We start from the raw sequence: 17,103 nt of genomic DNA, 5'->3' as shown, positions 1-17,103 counted from the left end.
AGATAGATAGATAGATAGATAGATAGATAGATAGATAGATAGATAGATAGATAGATAGATAGATAGATAGATAGATAGATAGATAGATAGGTAGGTAGGGGTAGGTAGGTAGGTAGGGGTAGGTAGGGGTAGGTAGGTAGGTCGGTTGGTCGGTCGGTCGGTAGGTAGGGGTAGGTAGGTAGGTAGGTAGGGGTAGGTAGGTAGGGGTAGGTAGGTAGGTAGGTAGTTAGGTAGGTAGGTAGGTAGGTAGGTAGATAGTTAGGTAGGTAGGTAGGTAGGTAGGTAGGTAGGGGTAGGTAGGTAGGTGGGTAGGGGTAGGTAGGTAGGTAGGTAGGGGTAGGTAGGTAGGGGTAGGTAGGTTGGTCGGTCGGTCGGTCGGTCGGTCGGTAGGTAGGGGTAGGTAGGTAGGGGTAGGTAGGTAGGTAGGTAGGTAGGGGTAGGTAGGTAGGTGGGTAGGGGTAGGTAGGTAGGTAGGTAGGTAGGGGTAGGTAGGTAGGTAGGTAGGTAGATAGGTAGATAGGTAGGGGTAGGTAGGGGTAGGTAGGTAGGTAGGTAGGTAGATAGGTAGATAGGTAGGGGTAGGTAGGGGTAGGTAGGGGTAGATAGGTAGGTAGGTAGGGGTAGGTAGGTAGGTAGGGGTAGGTAGGTAGGTAGGGGTAGGTAGGGGTAGGTAGGTAGGTAGGGGTAGGTAGGTAGGTAGGTAGGTAGGTAGGTAGGGGTAGGTAGGTAGGTAGGTAGGGGTAGGTCGGTAGGTCGGTCGGTCGGTCGGTCAGTTGGTAGATAGGTAGGTAGGTAGGTCGGTTGGTAGGTCGGTCGGTCAGTAGGTAAGTAGGTAGGTAGGTAGGTAGGTAGGTAGGTAGGTAGGTAGGTAGGTAGGTCGGTCGGTCAGTAGGTAGGTAGGTAGGTAGGTAGGTAGGTAGGTAATGTGCAGAATAACCATGATGGTCAGGCATATAATGGAAGGCGGGACGCGGCTACTCGTGCATTCTGAACAGGCACTTTGCATTAGTTCTTCACAATTTCAAATACTTGGGTGTTGTTTTATCTTGCAACAATTTAAAAACATGAACTGGTTTAAACAATTGTAGGTGACTTAAATGGAATTCTTGGTGGTTAATGGAATGTCAATAAAGCTTCATGTACATTTGGTACAAAACAAACAAGTTAATATCCTGATTCACAGTTGAGTCATATTAATACCATAAGGACGATAGTGAGGGTATGGGTGCACCCTTAACTTTATTTCACAGTACTTTGTCTGAAAGCAGATAACATAGTATTAAGAAAGAAAATAAAAAAAACACTTTATTGTGCTCTTGTTTGATTCTGATGTACTTAACAGCTGTTCGCTGTCTTTCACAGCTTTTCCAACTTTTCTAACTTTTATGAGACACAGAAGTGCTACAATATGCAGTATAAAAACATATAGCTTACTTGCTAAATTACCTATAAATCTGACAGCTCTTCAAATCTATTGAAATGCATTTATAAAAATGACAACAAATGAGGACTTACAATATCAACACTGAACACAAAGAAAAACAAAGAAAATTACATATCCCAGAAGTTTAAGGCGGTTGAAATATTAAGTCAGACAACCAAGTTACCTCTTACTGTATATTCACTCAAATATTGTACTGATAATTTACAAACCCAATACCAATATTTAAGATCAAGGATTTATTTGAACATTAGCAAATACTATACTCTGCTATTATACCTCTGGAGGTCATAATTTACAAAAGTGTCAACAGCCAAATATTAAAGTAAATTCATTCCCATGACCCACCTGAAAAACACACTTCTGTCCTGTTTTTACTTTATTGGCTTAAGATTGAAGACAAAGCAGTATCATACAATATGGAAAAAAAGTCAAGTAGAGGCAAATGAAAACAATTTAATTACTTCTGTAAATAGCAAAAACAAATGTCCATGAAATAAAAACTTAAAAAGCTGCCATATACAGATTTCACATGTTTGTTTTACATTCATCCATGGGAAAAGGATAGATCCTCATTGAAGGCTTGAGCTGCTTATTCAGCACGCTGCCTCCTACTGTAAAACAGGTGAGAGACTAAAGTTGCCTTCAGTGATCATGTCTGTAATGAAGGTGAAGGCTCAGTAACTATAACAACAATAACAACAACACGTCATGTTTTGTCCCTTTGATAAGGAGCCAGTTTGAGTTATGAAATGCATATGGAACCTGATCTACTATGTTCAGACATATCTTAGACCATGCAGACAGTAAATGTTGTAAACATTCCAGCTTTTTCTACTTTGGTTCTAAAGATACAACTGATACTGTAGCTCTTGAAGTCATTGACTAAAGCAACGCATCAGCAGCAGAGAAGAACAGTGAATTGTCTTACACTATAAACTAAATTTAGAAAATTCCAGCTATTGAATATTGTGCAGTTTGTTTGGTGGCCTCATGATACAAAATCAATTGTATATTTGCACTCCAATGGACGGAAAATGTTTTGCCAGGATTTGATACCAGCTCTCTGACCAGTGTAATGATTATCTGAACACAGCATTAATTAAAGAGCAAATAAATGAGGATCTCCTAAATCCATGGGCCAAACCTGATTCAATCACATCAAAGTTTCATCTTCTTCACATCAAACATTGCAAATATAGAAACTGTATCTGTACATAGTTCCTTCGTAGAATGAAATATATGATATATGTAGGGAAGAAAATTTTTCTCTTTTATACAATTGTTCATCAGTTCTTCAAGAAAAATATTGAGGTTTCAGTAGACATGTTTTTCAATGTTTGTTACAGTATTTTTCTCAAAGTACACAACAGCAAATCCACTGGCACAGGACTTGGCCATGCGATACCCAAATACCTATAACCTTTTAATTTGCAATATGTTTTCTTCTTGTAACAGTAGAATAAAGATAATTTCCCATGAATTTAATACATTATGTGACAAATCTAAGATACCTCTCAAAGTTCTTTCCCCCACTTTAACCACAGTTAAAATACTGTATGGCGATACAGTATAAGTTGTTGATAGCAATATCTAAGGGTCCATCCATTAAATAGTCTTTTTCACACATTAGGTCATTGTGTCATTCTGTATATGCATCTTGTCCTTTAAAAAAACACATGAAGGTATTAAGATTTATGTTGAGCCGATACACCTTTCCAGTAGTCCAGAATGTCATGCAGGTCCTCATCCTTGGCAAACTGAACCTTTTTGCGCAGCGCGTGTCCCGCCGCCATGTATTCCTCATCGCGGTGCCGCTTACGGTGGAGTTTAAATCGCTCCCAGATGCTGTGCGACGGTTTGCAGTAGTACTCGGGGCTGGAGGAGTAGCTCAGGTTGTGGTACTGGGGGGAGAGCTGGGAGTACGCCAGGTCTCTGGGGCGGGGCCGAGTCAGCGGGTCCAGGATGGACTGCTTGTGGCTCTCAGGCCCTTCTAGCTCCTCGATCTGAGCGTCGGGATATGAATGCCTGTGCTCACTGTACTGGCGGATCTTCTCCGCCTCTGCCCTCAGGATGGCTGCAGCTGGTGTTACAGTGAGGATGGTCTCACCCGTGGGGGACGTCTTCTCGATGTACTTGGGCTCATGGCGGTAAGGCCGGGGGCTGTGCGTGGGCCCTCCAGTGGCAGTGCTGGGTCGTTTTGGCGACGCGTCTGAGGTGTGGTGCCTCTGCAGAGAGTGGTGGTAGCTTTCTTTATACACCGGGGACAGGAAGCCAGACTTGCTCTGAGGCTGCTCTGATATCAGAACCAGCTGTGGCTCTGCAGTGGACACGGATCCCGATTTGACCCCTTGAAAAGATGTGGATTCTGACTTCAGTGCATCTATACAGTTGTTTATGATCTGATTGACTTTATCGACCTCTTTTGCAATAGTTGAAATCTCAGCCACGGACCCTTGGCTGTTCCCAGGGATGGTCATCTCACATTCTCTGCGTTCAAGGTGTTCTCCTGTTCGCACATCCATGTAATTGCCCTTGGCCATTTTAGGCGTCTCACTGATCTCCTGAAATTTGTACTGCTCCATCTCACTAACAGATGGTAGGTATGGCATTCGTGACATACTCTCCCCAGCCATCATTTGCTTCTGTGACATTCTAGAGATAGTTCCTCCTTCTAGCTCTTGTCCGTATTTAAGTTCCATTATGTTTTTCTTTAAGCTTCCTGCTTTTTTGTGCTTTTCATCTTGTTGACGCTTTTTCCGTAAGCAATAATAGACGACCCCTAGAACAATCACCATGCTGAAGAGGCACCCTAAGATTGTCATAATGTAGTGAGTCGCTGTTGCATTGTTTGTCCCCCTCTCTTTTCCAGTCCAAGGCCCTGTAGAGATTTTCAGACAAGTGTGATTAAATCGAAGAGCGTTGCGTATAGAAGCAACACAGTATGTGTATTCAGTATGGGGCTTAAGATTCTTAAGTTCAATGTCCTCCTCCTTATTTCTCAGATTTTGTATATCAGTGAAGAAGCTGTTATTATACAGAACCAGGATGTACATCTTCTTGTATGGATGAGGAATCTGAACTGTGATGGTCGCGCCTGTGTGTGTCACATGCTTCACTTTCATTTCGGGCTGTACGTCCTGCTCCAGTGATGTGGGGCTGACGCTGATCTCGTCCGGCTCTGTCCCTGAGGAGCAGTCGTCCATTCCGCAGGCGTTGGAGTCCGGCAGGCGGGTGATGGGCTCAGGGGGCACGGGGAACGACGGCATCACGTAGTCTTCTGTACACACAGTGGAGAGCATGTGCAGCGCGTTTCGGTAGGTGGGGTTGTTGGGATTCTGGCTCAGCAGACTGTACCCAGAGACACCAGGCGGGGAGTCACAGACCATCCTTTCATTGGTCCTGTTGGGGAAAACTGAGAGCCACTTCACAAACCCAAGTAATTCACAGGAGCAGTTGAAAGGGTTTGTGTACAGCTCGCAGGTGGTTAGTTTAGTTAAGGTGGTGAAGGTGGATCCATCGAGTTGCTGAATACGGTTCATAGAGAGGTCTATGTTTTCTATGTTGGGGCACTCCCAGAAGGCATTGGGTGTCACAGTCTCAATCAGGTTGGCCTGGAGGTAGAGGTACTGCAGCTTGCCCAAACCCCTGAGAATCCCCTCCGTCAGGTTCCGGAGCTTGTTAAAGCCTAATTGAAGAACCTGTAAATTGTACTGGGCAGCAAAGGCCCCATCCTCTATATAGTTGATCTCATTCTTGGTCATGTTCAGGTAGGTCAAGTTGGCAAAGCGGCTGAGGGCAGAATAATGGATACTTTTGATCTTATTTTCATTTAGACGAAGGTCCACAATGGTGCTGTTTATATGCTGAGGGATGGCTTCATAAGGTGGCTGGTTTTGGCTGCAAATAGCAAGCCATACAAAGCCCTTTTCTCCCTCAATCAACCAGCAGTCTCCATTGACTCCGCCTGTATGGGTCAAATATATAATGGCCACAGACCAGAAAAAGGCACTCATCACCATGCCTTCTCTGCAGGCCATTGGTGCTCCTCTGAAAGTCATGAGCAGGACTGAACGCTAGAGGATGTGAATACAACTGCGGTTTCAATAAAGCTGAACTGAGTCTGTTTTTATGTGAGCTGGACGGACGTTTGACTGGACGTTTTTATTTGAACGGTTCTCATCAGTGCAGGCAACAATCGATATATTGGACTCCTGTCTGGTGACGGATTGTTCCTTTCTAATATACCAGCCCTTTACAAAAATATGTTGGGCATGTGCATTTAAACCAGGTTCCATTCAATGAGTTTCACCTGCAGTGAACTTATGGAGATGGTTCTCAGAGATTAAGTAGATTCAGAGGCTTGTGCTTATTTCCCCAGAGGCTGAATGGTCTCATCTTATTGTTTCATCCTCTGTCTTCCTCTTGGTGTTTCATTCATGGCTCAGAGGAACATCCTGTAAACGAGAAGAAAGGACATAATATATTAGTGCCAGGATATGAGGTCAACAATTCAAACCATATTGAAAACAAAAAGGGAATCAACCTTTTATTAATGCACTTCCCATACTGTAACATATTTAATAACTCAATGTGGATATGAGGAAATACAGTCAGTGTTTATGTGTCCGGCAGGGCTCAAGCCCCAGTCTGTCATGCCCAAGCGCCTACCAGTACACTTACATTTAGACAACACTTTTACATTTGTCTAGAGTGAGCTGACTGTACATCCCAGTAATCATCAGTACCTTCAATAATAATAATAATAATAATTATGGGCGGCTGTTGGTAGAGCGGCTACCCGAATCCCAGCTCCGACTGTCCACATGTCTAAGTGTCCTTGAGCAAGAAACCTAACCCCAAATTGTTCCCAATGAGCAGGTTAGCACCTTGCATGGCAGCTGCCACCACTGGTGTGTGAATGGGTGAATGAGAGGCCATTGTAAAGCGCTTTGAGTGCCGCTAAGGTGGAAAAGCGCTATATAAGTACAGTCCATTTACCATATTATTTTATATTTTATTTTATGTATTTATATGCATATAGCATATACCAAAAGTTTAAAGCAGCGATCAGTGGTTTTATTTCACCAATAAATCCTGCTAGATGGCAGTAAGAGACTCGCTCAAATTTGTTTGCAATAACAACAGACAGGCCACCGGCAAGGATGAGTCATTGAAGTCGGATGCTATTACGACCCTATTACTCAGTGAAACCATCTGATATCAGGAGTTTTTAATTAGTTTTGATAATGTGAATAAAATCAATGATCGCAGCTTTAATTAAAATGGTAACAGAGTTACAAGGTGGACAGGTCATTGGAGGAGGGGGGGAAGATGGGAAAGAGTGACCCCACTGTCCTGACTGTGGTGAGAAGCTCATTCCAAAACAGAGAGGAGCCGCCACTGAGATGAGTGCGCCTGCATCCTCGTATAGATGCCAGTGACGGCCGCCCAGCAGAGGTGGGGGGACGGAGTGGTCCAGCTGGGGGTTGGAACCTGACCATTGTTTGCAGATAAGGAAGGGCTGTTCCCTATACTGCCCTGTAGGCGAACACTAGGATCTTGAATCTGTGTCTACCATTAGAGCAAGAGGACATCCACGTTGTCAGAGGATGATGTCTAGGCATACACATTTATACATGGCTACTTATAGTAGAGTATAGTTACTACATTAAGAGTATAGTTCCAAACCACATCTATTACAATAAACAACAACGGTATATTTCTTGTTATCATTCATCTTAAACATGTGCACTGAATGTTGGCTACTCATCTAGACAATCAATATGTTTATTATCCGATCTATCCTAATAAAAGCAAAGCAAAAGCAAAGCGAAAACAGGATTAGTGGGTTTGCTCTCTCTCTTCCGACCTGTTCAATTATTTTGAACGAAATTTAAGAGGTGTGGTACTATTAACAGACACCATGGGCCAATTATCATTTGACAGGTTGGGGAAAGCAGGGTTCCAGTTTCACACCATTAGCCTGAGGACTGTCAAACACAACTGAGTTGAGCCTGAGAAGCTGCATTAAATCATTTGCACCTGCTGCAATGTTAGACTACTTAGAAAAGCCTCTTCCAAGAGGCAGAAACTACTGTTTCTATTAATGCCATAGATAATCTTTAGAAGCTGAAACGTGCTGAAAAACACTTAAAACAAACTCACACAAAATTAAATACCTCACATCTAAAAAGCTCCCAGATGTCAAGTCATTCTTGATGCTATGAATAGCATAAAACTGCAAGCCATCTATTAGCATCCTTCACCATCCTGGAGACAGAACCCCTGCACTCTGTCCCTCCCTCCATCTTGAAGCACTGTGCTGATCAGCTGTCTCCGGTGTTCACTGACGTCTTCAACACCTCAATAGAGACATGCCACATACCAGCTTGGATAACCATGCCTAAACTCGTGGACCTCGTCCCGAGCGAGCCGCTGAAGCGATGGGACTTCCGACAGGCCAACTGGAAACGCTACCGCCTCCTTACCCATAGATCCATGAGGTGCCTCCCACCACCTAACACCAACAACGTGGATGAGGCGTACCGGGAACTCTGCGGCATACTGGTGAAAGCGGCCAAAAAATCCATCCAATGCGGACGTCGCAACAGCTACAAACCGTACTGGGATGTGGAGTGCGAGAGTCCCTACTGTGCCTTCCTCCGGGCCCCCCCATGAGCTTAGTCAGACAGGATTGCCTCAGCCCTGCTGTCTAGACTCAGCCGAAGGAGACAAGAGCACTGGGAGGAGGCCATTAACTCAATCGACTATTCACACTCCAGCCACAAGACATGGAGCATCCTTAACAACCTCACTGGTAGGTCTAGACACTCCCCCATCACTGCCCCATCTCTGCAAACAAAATCACAATTTGTGAAAAGTGGGACATATGAGGGCAAAGGCCGCGAATCGTCACGTCTTGTGGCAAAAGAAGTGTGTGACGTCTGGAAGGCCACAACTCCTAATGGCAGTAACATCTCCGGTGAATTCACACCGGAGGAGCATGTAAAGCCAAGGAAAGCTCCGGGGGCCTGATTCTATCTGCCCGGAGCTTATACTCCATGCCGTGCCTGCCTTGAAGTCCTGGTTAAGAGCGTTCCTCTCTTCCTGCTTGCACCAACTCAAGATCTCCAAAGTCTGGAGAAGAGTCCCAGTTGTCATGATCCCTAAGCTGAACAAGCCTGAAAGGGACCCCAAGAGTTACCGCCCCATCTCTCTGCTATCGATCCCCTTCAAGATCCTCGAGCGTCTCATCTACGCCCACGTCGAACCAATCATCGACCCGCTGCTCCTACAGGAGTGGCGTGGGAGATTGACCATAGATCAAGCCACTTTGATGACTCAAGACATCAAGGACAGCGTTTCATCCAAAAAGAAGGACGCATAATCATGGAGCTTGTCCGAAACCGCTGCTTTACCCTCACCACCTGTAGCAGACAGCGAAGCAGGTTGCGACACCTTAACAACGGCTTCCCACAGGGATCTGTCCTGGCTCCCCTACTTAATAACATCTACACTTACGACCTGCCGATCACAGTCTCCAGGAAGTATGCCTACAGTACGCAGACGACCTTGCGCTGGTGCACTCCGTTGGTGACTGGCAGGCCGTGGAGGAGACCCTGAGCCAGGACATGGAGACAGTAGCAGCATACCTCTGGAAATGGAGATTGAAGCTCAGCAAGGCAAAGACAGTGTCGGCAGCCTTCCACCTTAACAACAAGGAAGCCAAACATGGGCTCCGAGTGCACACCGATGGAACACTCTTGCCATGCTGCGCCGAACCAACCTATCTCGGCATGACACTGGACAGGTTGCTCACGTTCCACTGACACCTCAAGTCACTGCACAAGAAGTTAACAGCTCATGTGGCATTGATGCGGTGACTGGTCTGATCAGGCCATGGCGCCGGCGCAAAAACCCTGCGTACGGCAGCCCTAGCCCTGGTCTACTCCACCAGTCAATACCGGTGTGGTGTTGCAGCGCTCACACCCGCCTCATCGATCCGCCTATCAACGAAGCCTTGTGCATCGTGACAGGATGCCTGCGTCCCACTCCTGTGGACAACCTTCCCATCCTTGCAGGCATCCAACCCACTGGCCTCCGCCGCAGAGGAACCACAGCACGTCTCGCCTGCCGGGCCGTGGAGCCTGACCACCTGCTCCACGACAAGCTCTCTGCAACAGCGGAGCCTCCCCAGCGTCTCAAGTCGAGACACCATTTTGTGCCTGCCGCAAGGGATCTCCTGCAGCAATGCAGAGATCGTGTAGTATATTTTTATACTGTATCATACTGTATAACATTAATCATATCTGTATTACTCTCATGTAGTAATAATTTTAGTAGAATAATGAATAAACACTTTAGGTAGAACTGTGTTATTATTAGTAGTTGTAACATGTGAGGTACAACAGATATCCTTTGTCCTGAGGCCTAAAGTTCACCTCTGAAGTCAGTTAGCCTACAGTTTGTAACGCGATCCTAGGAGGACGCAGGAAGGACCCAAGCAGCCCCTGTGTCCGGAGGGGGGCCAAAGACCAGCTGAAACCTTGACCAGTCAAAACATTAGTTGACCGGTTGTGACCATGTTTGTGTTAATGAACATTCCTTGTATGCAAATTTGTTTGTCATGTGATTCCTGGCCTGAAGCCAGATACTGTATAAGCTTGGCACCTCGGATGAGAAAGCAGTATTTGCCTAGAGATTGGGCCTGTGTTAGACATGCTCAATAAATTGATGATTAGAAGTTTTTGGCCTCCTTGAAGTTTTGTTCCACATGAAGATTATGCTTTTGAAATACACTGCAATCTTAACATCAGCGAGGCAGGATGGGCGGTCTACACCGAGCATGCAGAGTGGGAGGCAAACAACTTAAAGTCTTAAAGTCAGATCAATGTTGTCTGGATAGACAGGTAAGTAAGTAAGTCAAATTGTATTTATATAGCACCCTTCGTAGCACGAGTGCTTTACAGTAGGAACATTAAAAACATCAGAGTCCAATCTGATACATACAAGTGCACTGAATACATGAAAGAGAAAGAGTACACGTAAACACAGTGACATAGAAGAGGTCATGTCAGGGGAAAACAGGCAAGCTGAAAGGAGAGAGTGCGTCAGATAGAGACGGCCGAGCACTCGAAGGCTGGTCTGTAGAGGAGCGTCTTTAGCTGCCCTTTAAAACTGTCCACAGGTTAGTCATAGAGGACTACTGTTGAATACTTAAAGCAATAACAGGTATGTAATGATAATATTGATAATATACCTGAATGTAGCTGCTTAATGCTTAAAAATAAATTAAAGAATTTGAAATTTAATGATGCAATGATCATGCTTGTCTTCATTCGTAGACTATAGGAGAAATACCCTGTGAGCCATGTCTACTAAATCTGCTCAAAGACGCCACCTGGTGGTAGTGCATTACTAAAATGAAATAACACCCGTCTCCCACGAGACGAAAGAACGAGAGAAAGGCCGCGGGATGGATCATTTCTAACTACTCCCAACTGTATACAGTTATTCCTGCAGTCAGTTGACCTTTTTCAGGACCGCATGGCTCAACACACTGCAATTAAAGAAATATTGCGATGACATTTTGCATACCTAACAGAAACAAGGAGGTGAGTGTAATGGTTCAGGAAATCATGCATTTAACAGCAAAACAATTCTCCCTTGGGCAAACTACTGTTTACAAACAGAACTGTTCACTTGTAGAAAAGAAGATACTGTACAATAATAACATGTTCCTACCACCCTGTGGAACATATTATGCAGTCATACTGTATGCTATTTGAAGAAAGTATTTGGAGGATGAAATTCCAAGTAATCAAGTAACAAAACCTAAAACATTTCCATATATTTAAATAGCCTGACTGTCTCACTTCAATTACATGCTGACAATGACTGTTCTGATGGTACATTCTATACTGTATGTTGAACACATTGAAACAGAGCTGTAACCTTCTGAGCTAAGGTTTGTTTTACAGTTTTGTTTTGCTGTTTTGTTTGCTTTTGTAGAGATTACACACAAATGTAGATAGCGTGGAAACTGCAAACCTTTGAACAGTAAGTTAGGAAACACACTGTACCAAACTCCACCCCATTTCTGCTTTCCCACAATTCTCAGTTTTTATGGAGGCCTGTGACGCTTGCTAGGGGCATTGTAGAAAATAACTTTGTTTCTGATAAGCTCGGGGGGTGTCTTGAAGCAGCCATCTGCTGTAAGGTTGGTAACAAAGCTTTGATTGGACGTTTGGGTGTGACAGGCCTCTGTTGTTGTGGCCATGGCCATGTCACATCCCTGTGTTCCACTACTCTATGACGTGGTCACACTTTATGTAACTGCCTCTTTTGATGTCTGTCCCTTCCAACTACTGAATTCTGCTTTGCACTTACAGTAGCAAGCCTGTTTCCCCATTGGCTGAAAAAGGCATGTGGCTCAGATTTTTCAATCAGAGGCACATTAACACTTCCCTGTTTAAGTAAATGGAGGGTGAAGCAAGGTGAATCTGCCAGGTTTGTTTAGTTGAGTTGATTTTATAGCCTTGCAATAGAAGATATGTACCTTCATTTGCCGAGCGCAAGACACAAAAGGCCAAAGGCAACCACTACAAAACTACCTCCATAACAGCGAAAAGAGCATTCACCGAAGGGCATTGGAAATAATCACTTTTTAAGCCCTCTGGAGGAAAAACGATTTCAAAATCAAATGTTCCATAAAATTAATAGAAAAAGTACACCTCGGGAGAAAATGTGGCGAAGCAAAAGATGTGTAAAGAGGAAATGGTCTCCTGTTATTACTCCCTAGAGCCTGACCTTTCCAGTGAGAACAGCCTGACAGAGACAGAGCAGCCGACCTGATCTCAGCTCTCTGACTGAGCAGCCGACCTGATCTCAGCTCTCTGACTGCACGCTGTGTGCAGGATTTCTTCAGGTGTTAAATGTAAGTTTAGGTTAACCCTTCATTAGTAATAAATAGAGGGGGTCTGCTTGTCCACTGTGACTGAGCGTCTCCACTGGGCTTCAAATTGACACCTCAGAGAACCCAGCATGAATTACAGACTTGCTACTTTTCCTTGTTAGAGTGAACACTAATTCATATGCATGCTTACTAGTACAGGCATATTGTTAAACAATTCTCTGCATAAGAAATCACAGATTGTATATTCATGTTTGGTTTCTCAAGTCCTGTCAGTAATTGTGCCCCATTGCCTACGCCTAAAGAAGAAAGCATGCAGGAGTATAATTGGAGAGAGAGAGCAGAAAAACAAATATGAATACAATATTGAGAGTAAAATAAGTGTATGCGTTAGTTTAATGAAAGAGCACAGCACACACTGTGAGGCTGTCAAATGAGGCAGGCAGTAGGGCATGCTCCCTCACCAGGCCTCAGTCTATTAGCAGCCCCAGGCTCACTTCAGCTAATGTCAGTAATCTCCATGGTCCAGTGCAGCTGTGAGTGCAGCTGCCCAGAAGGGTGTCAGAGCTGTGCACTGCTCCCAGCGGACACAAACAGCTATTCCCTGGACTTGCTCTCCCTTTGAGCTTTGTATGCTGAGTCCTGATGAGTGTTCTTGCCATCATCTATGGATTACCTAATGAGGCCCTGCTGCTTTTGAAGACTGTCTCAAAGACTTTACATTAAAGACATTCTCTATGTTCTAGTTGCTCAAGGCATTTTCATACTTGCATATATGCACTTTGATTTCAGTATATAATCTGTCTTTCACTACAGTTACACTGCATAATAAATGGATTTTATAAGAGGATGCAACAGCTGATACTCTAAGTAGAATGCAACTGCATATTGTTTTTAAAGGTGTTTGAAGTGCTTAAAGTACATACCATCGTCTTGACATAAAGGGGCAATGTACCTAATAGCTTGTCTGACACAACACAGGATTAAGGAGAGGTCAGATACTATGTCTGTTCAGTGGGATGGGACTGACTTGGGCTTTGGACGCCTCCAGTCCACGCAGCCCTGAGGGGAACTCTTTCAGCCACTCTTGCTCTGAGTCAAGGCAGGCGTCTGCTCTCTCACATGGAGTGAGAGCCAGCGCTTTCAAGACCGGGAATTACATAAGCTCCCATAAACCACATGGATGAAACAGATACCATAACCACTGCAACTGCCCCCCCCCCAATCCCCCCAAGTACCACTGTATGTAAACATGTCACACTCTACCTCTCTCTATCATTCTCTCTCTCTTCCCTCCCCTCTCTAAATGTGAGGAAAACAGACAAAATTATTAAACTGTAACACTGAAACATTACAATGATTGTATTGTCAAAACAAGCTAAAATTGACATTCACATTATTTGAGGCAGTCTGCATGGGTCATGATTACAAGGGCATGCAGAGTTGTCATTTGTTTCCAAACATCTGTCATTTAGTAATGTTTATCTCATTCCATCTCTACCAATCAATGGCCTCACTTTTTCCTGGTGTCTGCTGTCTTTCTATTTTGAGAAAGCGTTTTTTTCTCTTGTGGGCGGTGAAGGTGCCCCTGTCCTCTCGGAGGGTCCTCATCCATCCCAATGACTGGCCTTTATTTGATGTCATTGAAAATGCATGTGCTTCTTGCTGGAAAGAATGAAAACGGTAAAGATGGCTGCCCAGAAGTGGAGAATCAATTGAGTTGAAATGGAACTGCTTCTCTTGGGGAAGGAAAACATTGGGCTCATTGAGCTACTGAATTGCTTTGGAGACAGGGAGGAGGAGGATGTGTATTCTTCAGTTATATCAGAGGATATTAAAGTCATGCATTAATTACCGAAGGAATATGCCCAAGAATAGAATATGGTTTTCTGCACCGTGAATACTGTTTATCAGAAAGTGGGCTCCTTTCATGGAATCAATAGCTTATTTGGTGAACCAAATAATATATATAATCTTACTTTACTTTCCTGATAAGTGCGGGGTATTGTGCAGCAGCAGCAGTAGCAGTGTGTTGAATTCATTTGTTTTCCAGACAAAGTCTTATTTCTCTATGACAATTGGAATATATAGATTGAGGCCACACAATGCTTTCACTATAGTACTTATCTCAATGTGACCTTGTGTGCCTGGAAGCAAATGAAAGTCAGCAGTACAATCAGAAATTAATAACAAAAGGACTATGGATGGAGATTCATGCTTTGCTGAGATATGCTCTCAATATTTGACATAAAATTTGTTCAGAACGACTTGTAATACGTTTGGCATTCAATATTGTAAAAGCATACAAAATACATTCATATCCTGTGTTGATGTTGGTGGGAGAAGCACATCCAAGAACCCCCCCCACACACACCCAATGCACACACACACTCTCACCTTCAGCCGTCCCTGACAAATCCTGAAGCAGCTAGGAACTTCAGCACCATAAACTTCAGCACCTCGGACAGCTCCCATGAATCAAGGGTCCTCCAAGGTAGATAAAGGGGAAATAGGATATCTTGAAGCAAACAACTCTTCAGACTTTTGCTCCTATTCAAACAGTAGTACCTTAAGAGGATCCAATACATATTCTGATAAGAATGTGGCTATTTGAGACCAAAATACCTCACAGTATCTTGTCTAAACACAACACAAGTTGAAGTAAGGACAAATAACTACATTTGCCCAACTTTAAGGACAGCATTATGCAGAGCAGTTCCCATCCTTGCTGGCTAATTGCTCTGAATAGCAAATTAGCTTCCCATGCCCTGCATCCTCCTCAGTAAACCATAATACTGAGTGTGGAGTGATTACAATAAGAAAACAGTAAATGTCAAATGGTAAATTATTGAGCTAATTAAAACTTTGAGTGGGGGCAAAATTTGGTGCAAAATTTGAAGGCACGGGTCTTTATAATCACAGCCAGACAGTGGCTAGCCCTAACGTTCTAATGGTTAATTCTGCACACTCATTACTATGAGTGTATAGTATTCCATGGCGGCATCAAACTTTATAAAACTTGAAATGGCATACTAATCCAGCATCTCTCGTAAATTCCCAATACTGCACTGAATTGTTCTTGAGTGGATTGAGAGTCCTTCAACAGGCTGATGACCTAGTCTGATTCTTGCCCTTCAAGGGAGCTAAGAATCTCATTACAAAAGAGCAAGCTCCATTTTTAGTGGCATCCTCCTTTAGATAAGCCATGGAGAATGGTCTGGAATTACACTGCACTGATGGAAGCAGATACATGAAATTCATACAAGTTGAACAGCTTTAATGCTGAGGTAAAATGCATGGCCATTAAAGAATGGACCCATACAGTAAGCATGCATTCAAAAGTTTTAAACTATTCAAATACTCAAAACAAAAAGCATTGATTTCTCCCTAATTGCAGTTGGATCTGAAATCACATGACGAATTACATGTAATTACATGTAAGAGTAAGACATAACTTGGAATAATACCTGCAGATTTTAATGCAATTTTCCAGCCCATCAGCTCAGCACTCACTCCGTTGGCCTTTGAGCCTAGCAGCTGCTGGCGGAGTGTGTGTGCGTGTGTGTGTGTGTGTGTGTGTGCGTGTGTGTGGAGGGGGGGGGGGGGGGGCGGCTGACACCATGGATGCCTACTCTAGGATGTACAGTCTGAAGTGTGTCAGACTTTGCATTTAAAGACTAAGTGCTTGTTTTGATATGCTTGGTTGGCCCGTACACCATCCAACTGGTGTTGTGGTTTGCATGCAATTTATCCAACATATGGGGCCTGTGCAGAATAAAGTTCATGTATGTGAACTGAGGCTAGGCGAGACAACTCGCTCTGTCAATCACCATGCTGTCCAGTTCTCCCCACCAATTAACCTTCTGGAAGGGGAGTGGAGTTCCTCAATCAAATTATGCTGTGAGGGAACTTCATTTTGGAGTGACAGCCCACCCTGCCTCAGCACTCTCCTTAAGGCAATATGAACACCATGATTCACTATATCCATCTCCTCTGTCTCCACTGCAATCCAATTAGTGATGAATGTCTCTGTTCACCTGCTAGGCAAACCTGTTGTGTTTTGAGACAGCATACTTAGGCTGTGTCCGAATGTCCATACTATGTATGTAGTACATACTATATAATACGGCAGATGCAGCATGCTACATCAAAATTGTGCCTGCTACATCTGGCGTACTATAGAGTACAGTATGTACTACATATTCCCGAAATTACACAAAAAATGTAGCAGGCATCGAAAGGATGCTATTCCGGAAACAAGATGGCGATTTGAGTGAAACATCGCAGCACGTCACCGTACAGTTTCTGGTTTGTTAAAATTGGTGGAAGTTGAGGCGACAGTAATTCGCCAACCAGCTTAAATGTTTGTGGACATTGGAGCTAAATCTGTCGGTGGAACATTTTTTTTTTTAGCAGATGTCTTAGTTATATCAAGATTAAGCTAACTATTGGCATCTGTGTGTTATCAGTGTCATATTTATTCAGTTTGAGTAATTTACGATCAAGCTAGCTAACTACCCTCAGCTCAATTGGCTCAGTTGCTGGTTAGCGATGAGAGGCGGAGTTCCAGCCCAGTTGATAGCCCTCCGTTGCGGGTTGGAGGGAACGGCCTCTGGGATCCTGCCTCTCATAGCTAACCAGCAACTGGTCAGTGGACTGTACCAGGCAGCCTACGTTATATCTGAATCAAATAACGTTATCAAACAAGCTTGGGAACTAGCTGGCTAGCATAATTTAAGCATAACAA

General features: G+C 43.9%; 1 protein-coding gene across 1 annotated transcript; it reads right to left on the bottom strand.

The window, feature by feature from the left end:
• Positions 1-3,129: 3,129 nt before the first annotated feature.
• elfn1a (extracellular leucine-rich repeat and fibronectin type III domain containing 1a) lies at positions 3,130-5,502 on the bottom strand (the record flags this gene model as incomplete). The annotated part of the gene is made up of 1 exon (XM_084448346.1): positions 3,130-5,502. The coding sequence occupies one exon, from the start codon at positions 5,500-5,502 to the stop codon at positions 3,130-3,132; it is 2,373 nt and encodes a 790-aa protein (XP_084304472.1).
• Between the last annotated feature and the right edge of the window lie 11,601 nt (positions 5,503-17,103).

This window comes from Borostomias antarcticus (genome assembly GCF_949987555.1).
Source record: "Borostomias antarcticus genome assembly, chromosome: 14".
In the NCBI taxonomy this organism is placed as follows: Eukaryota; Metazoa; Chordata; class Actinopteri; order Stomiiformes; family Stomiidae; genus Borostomias; species Borostomias antarcticus.
Note: the sequence above shows the minus strand (reverse complement) of the source record. Positions and strands in the feature narration are given on the sequence as shown.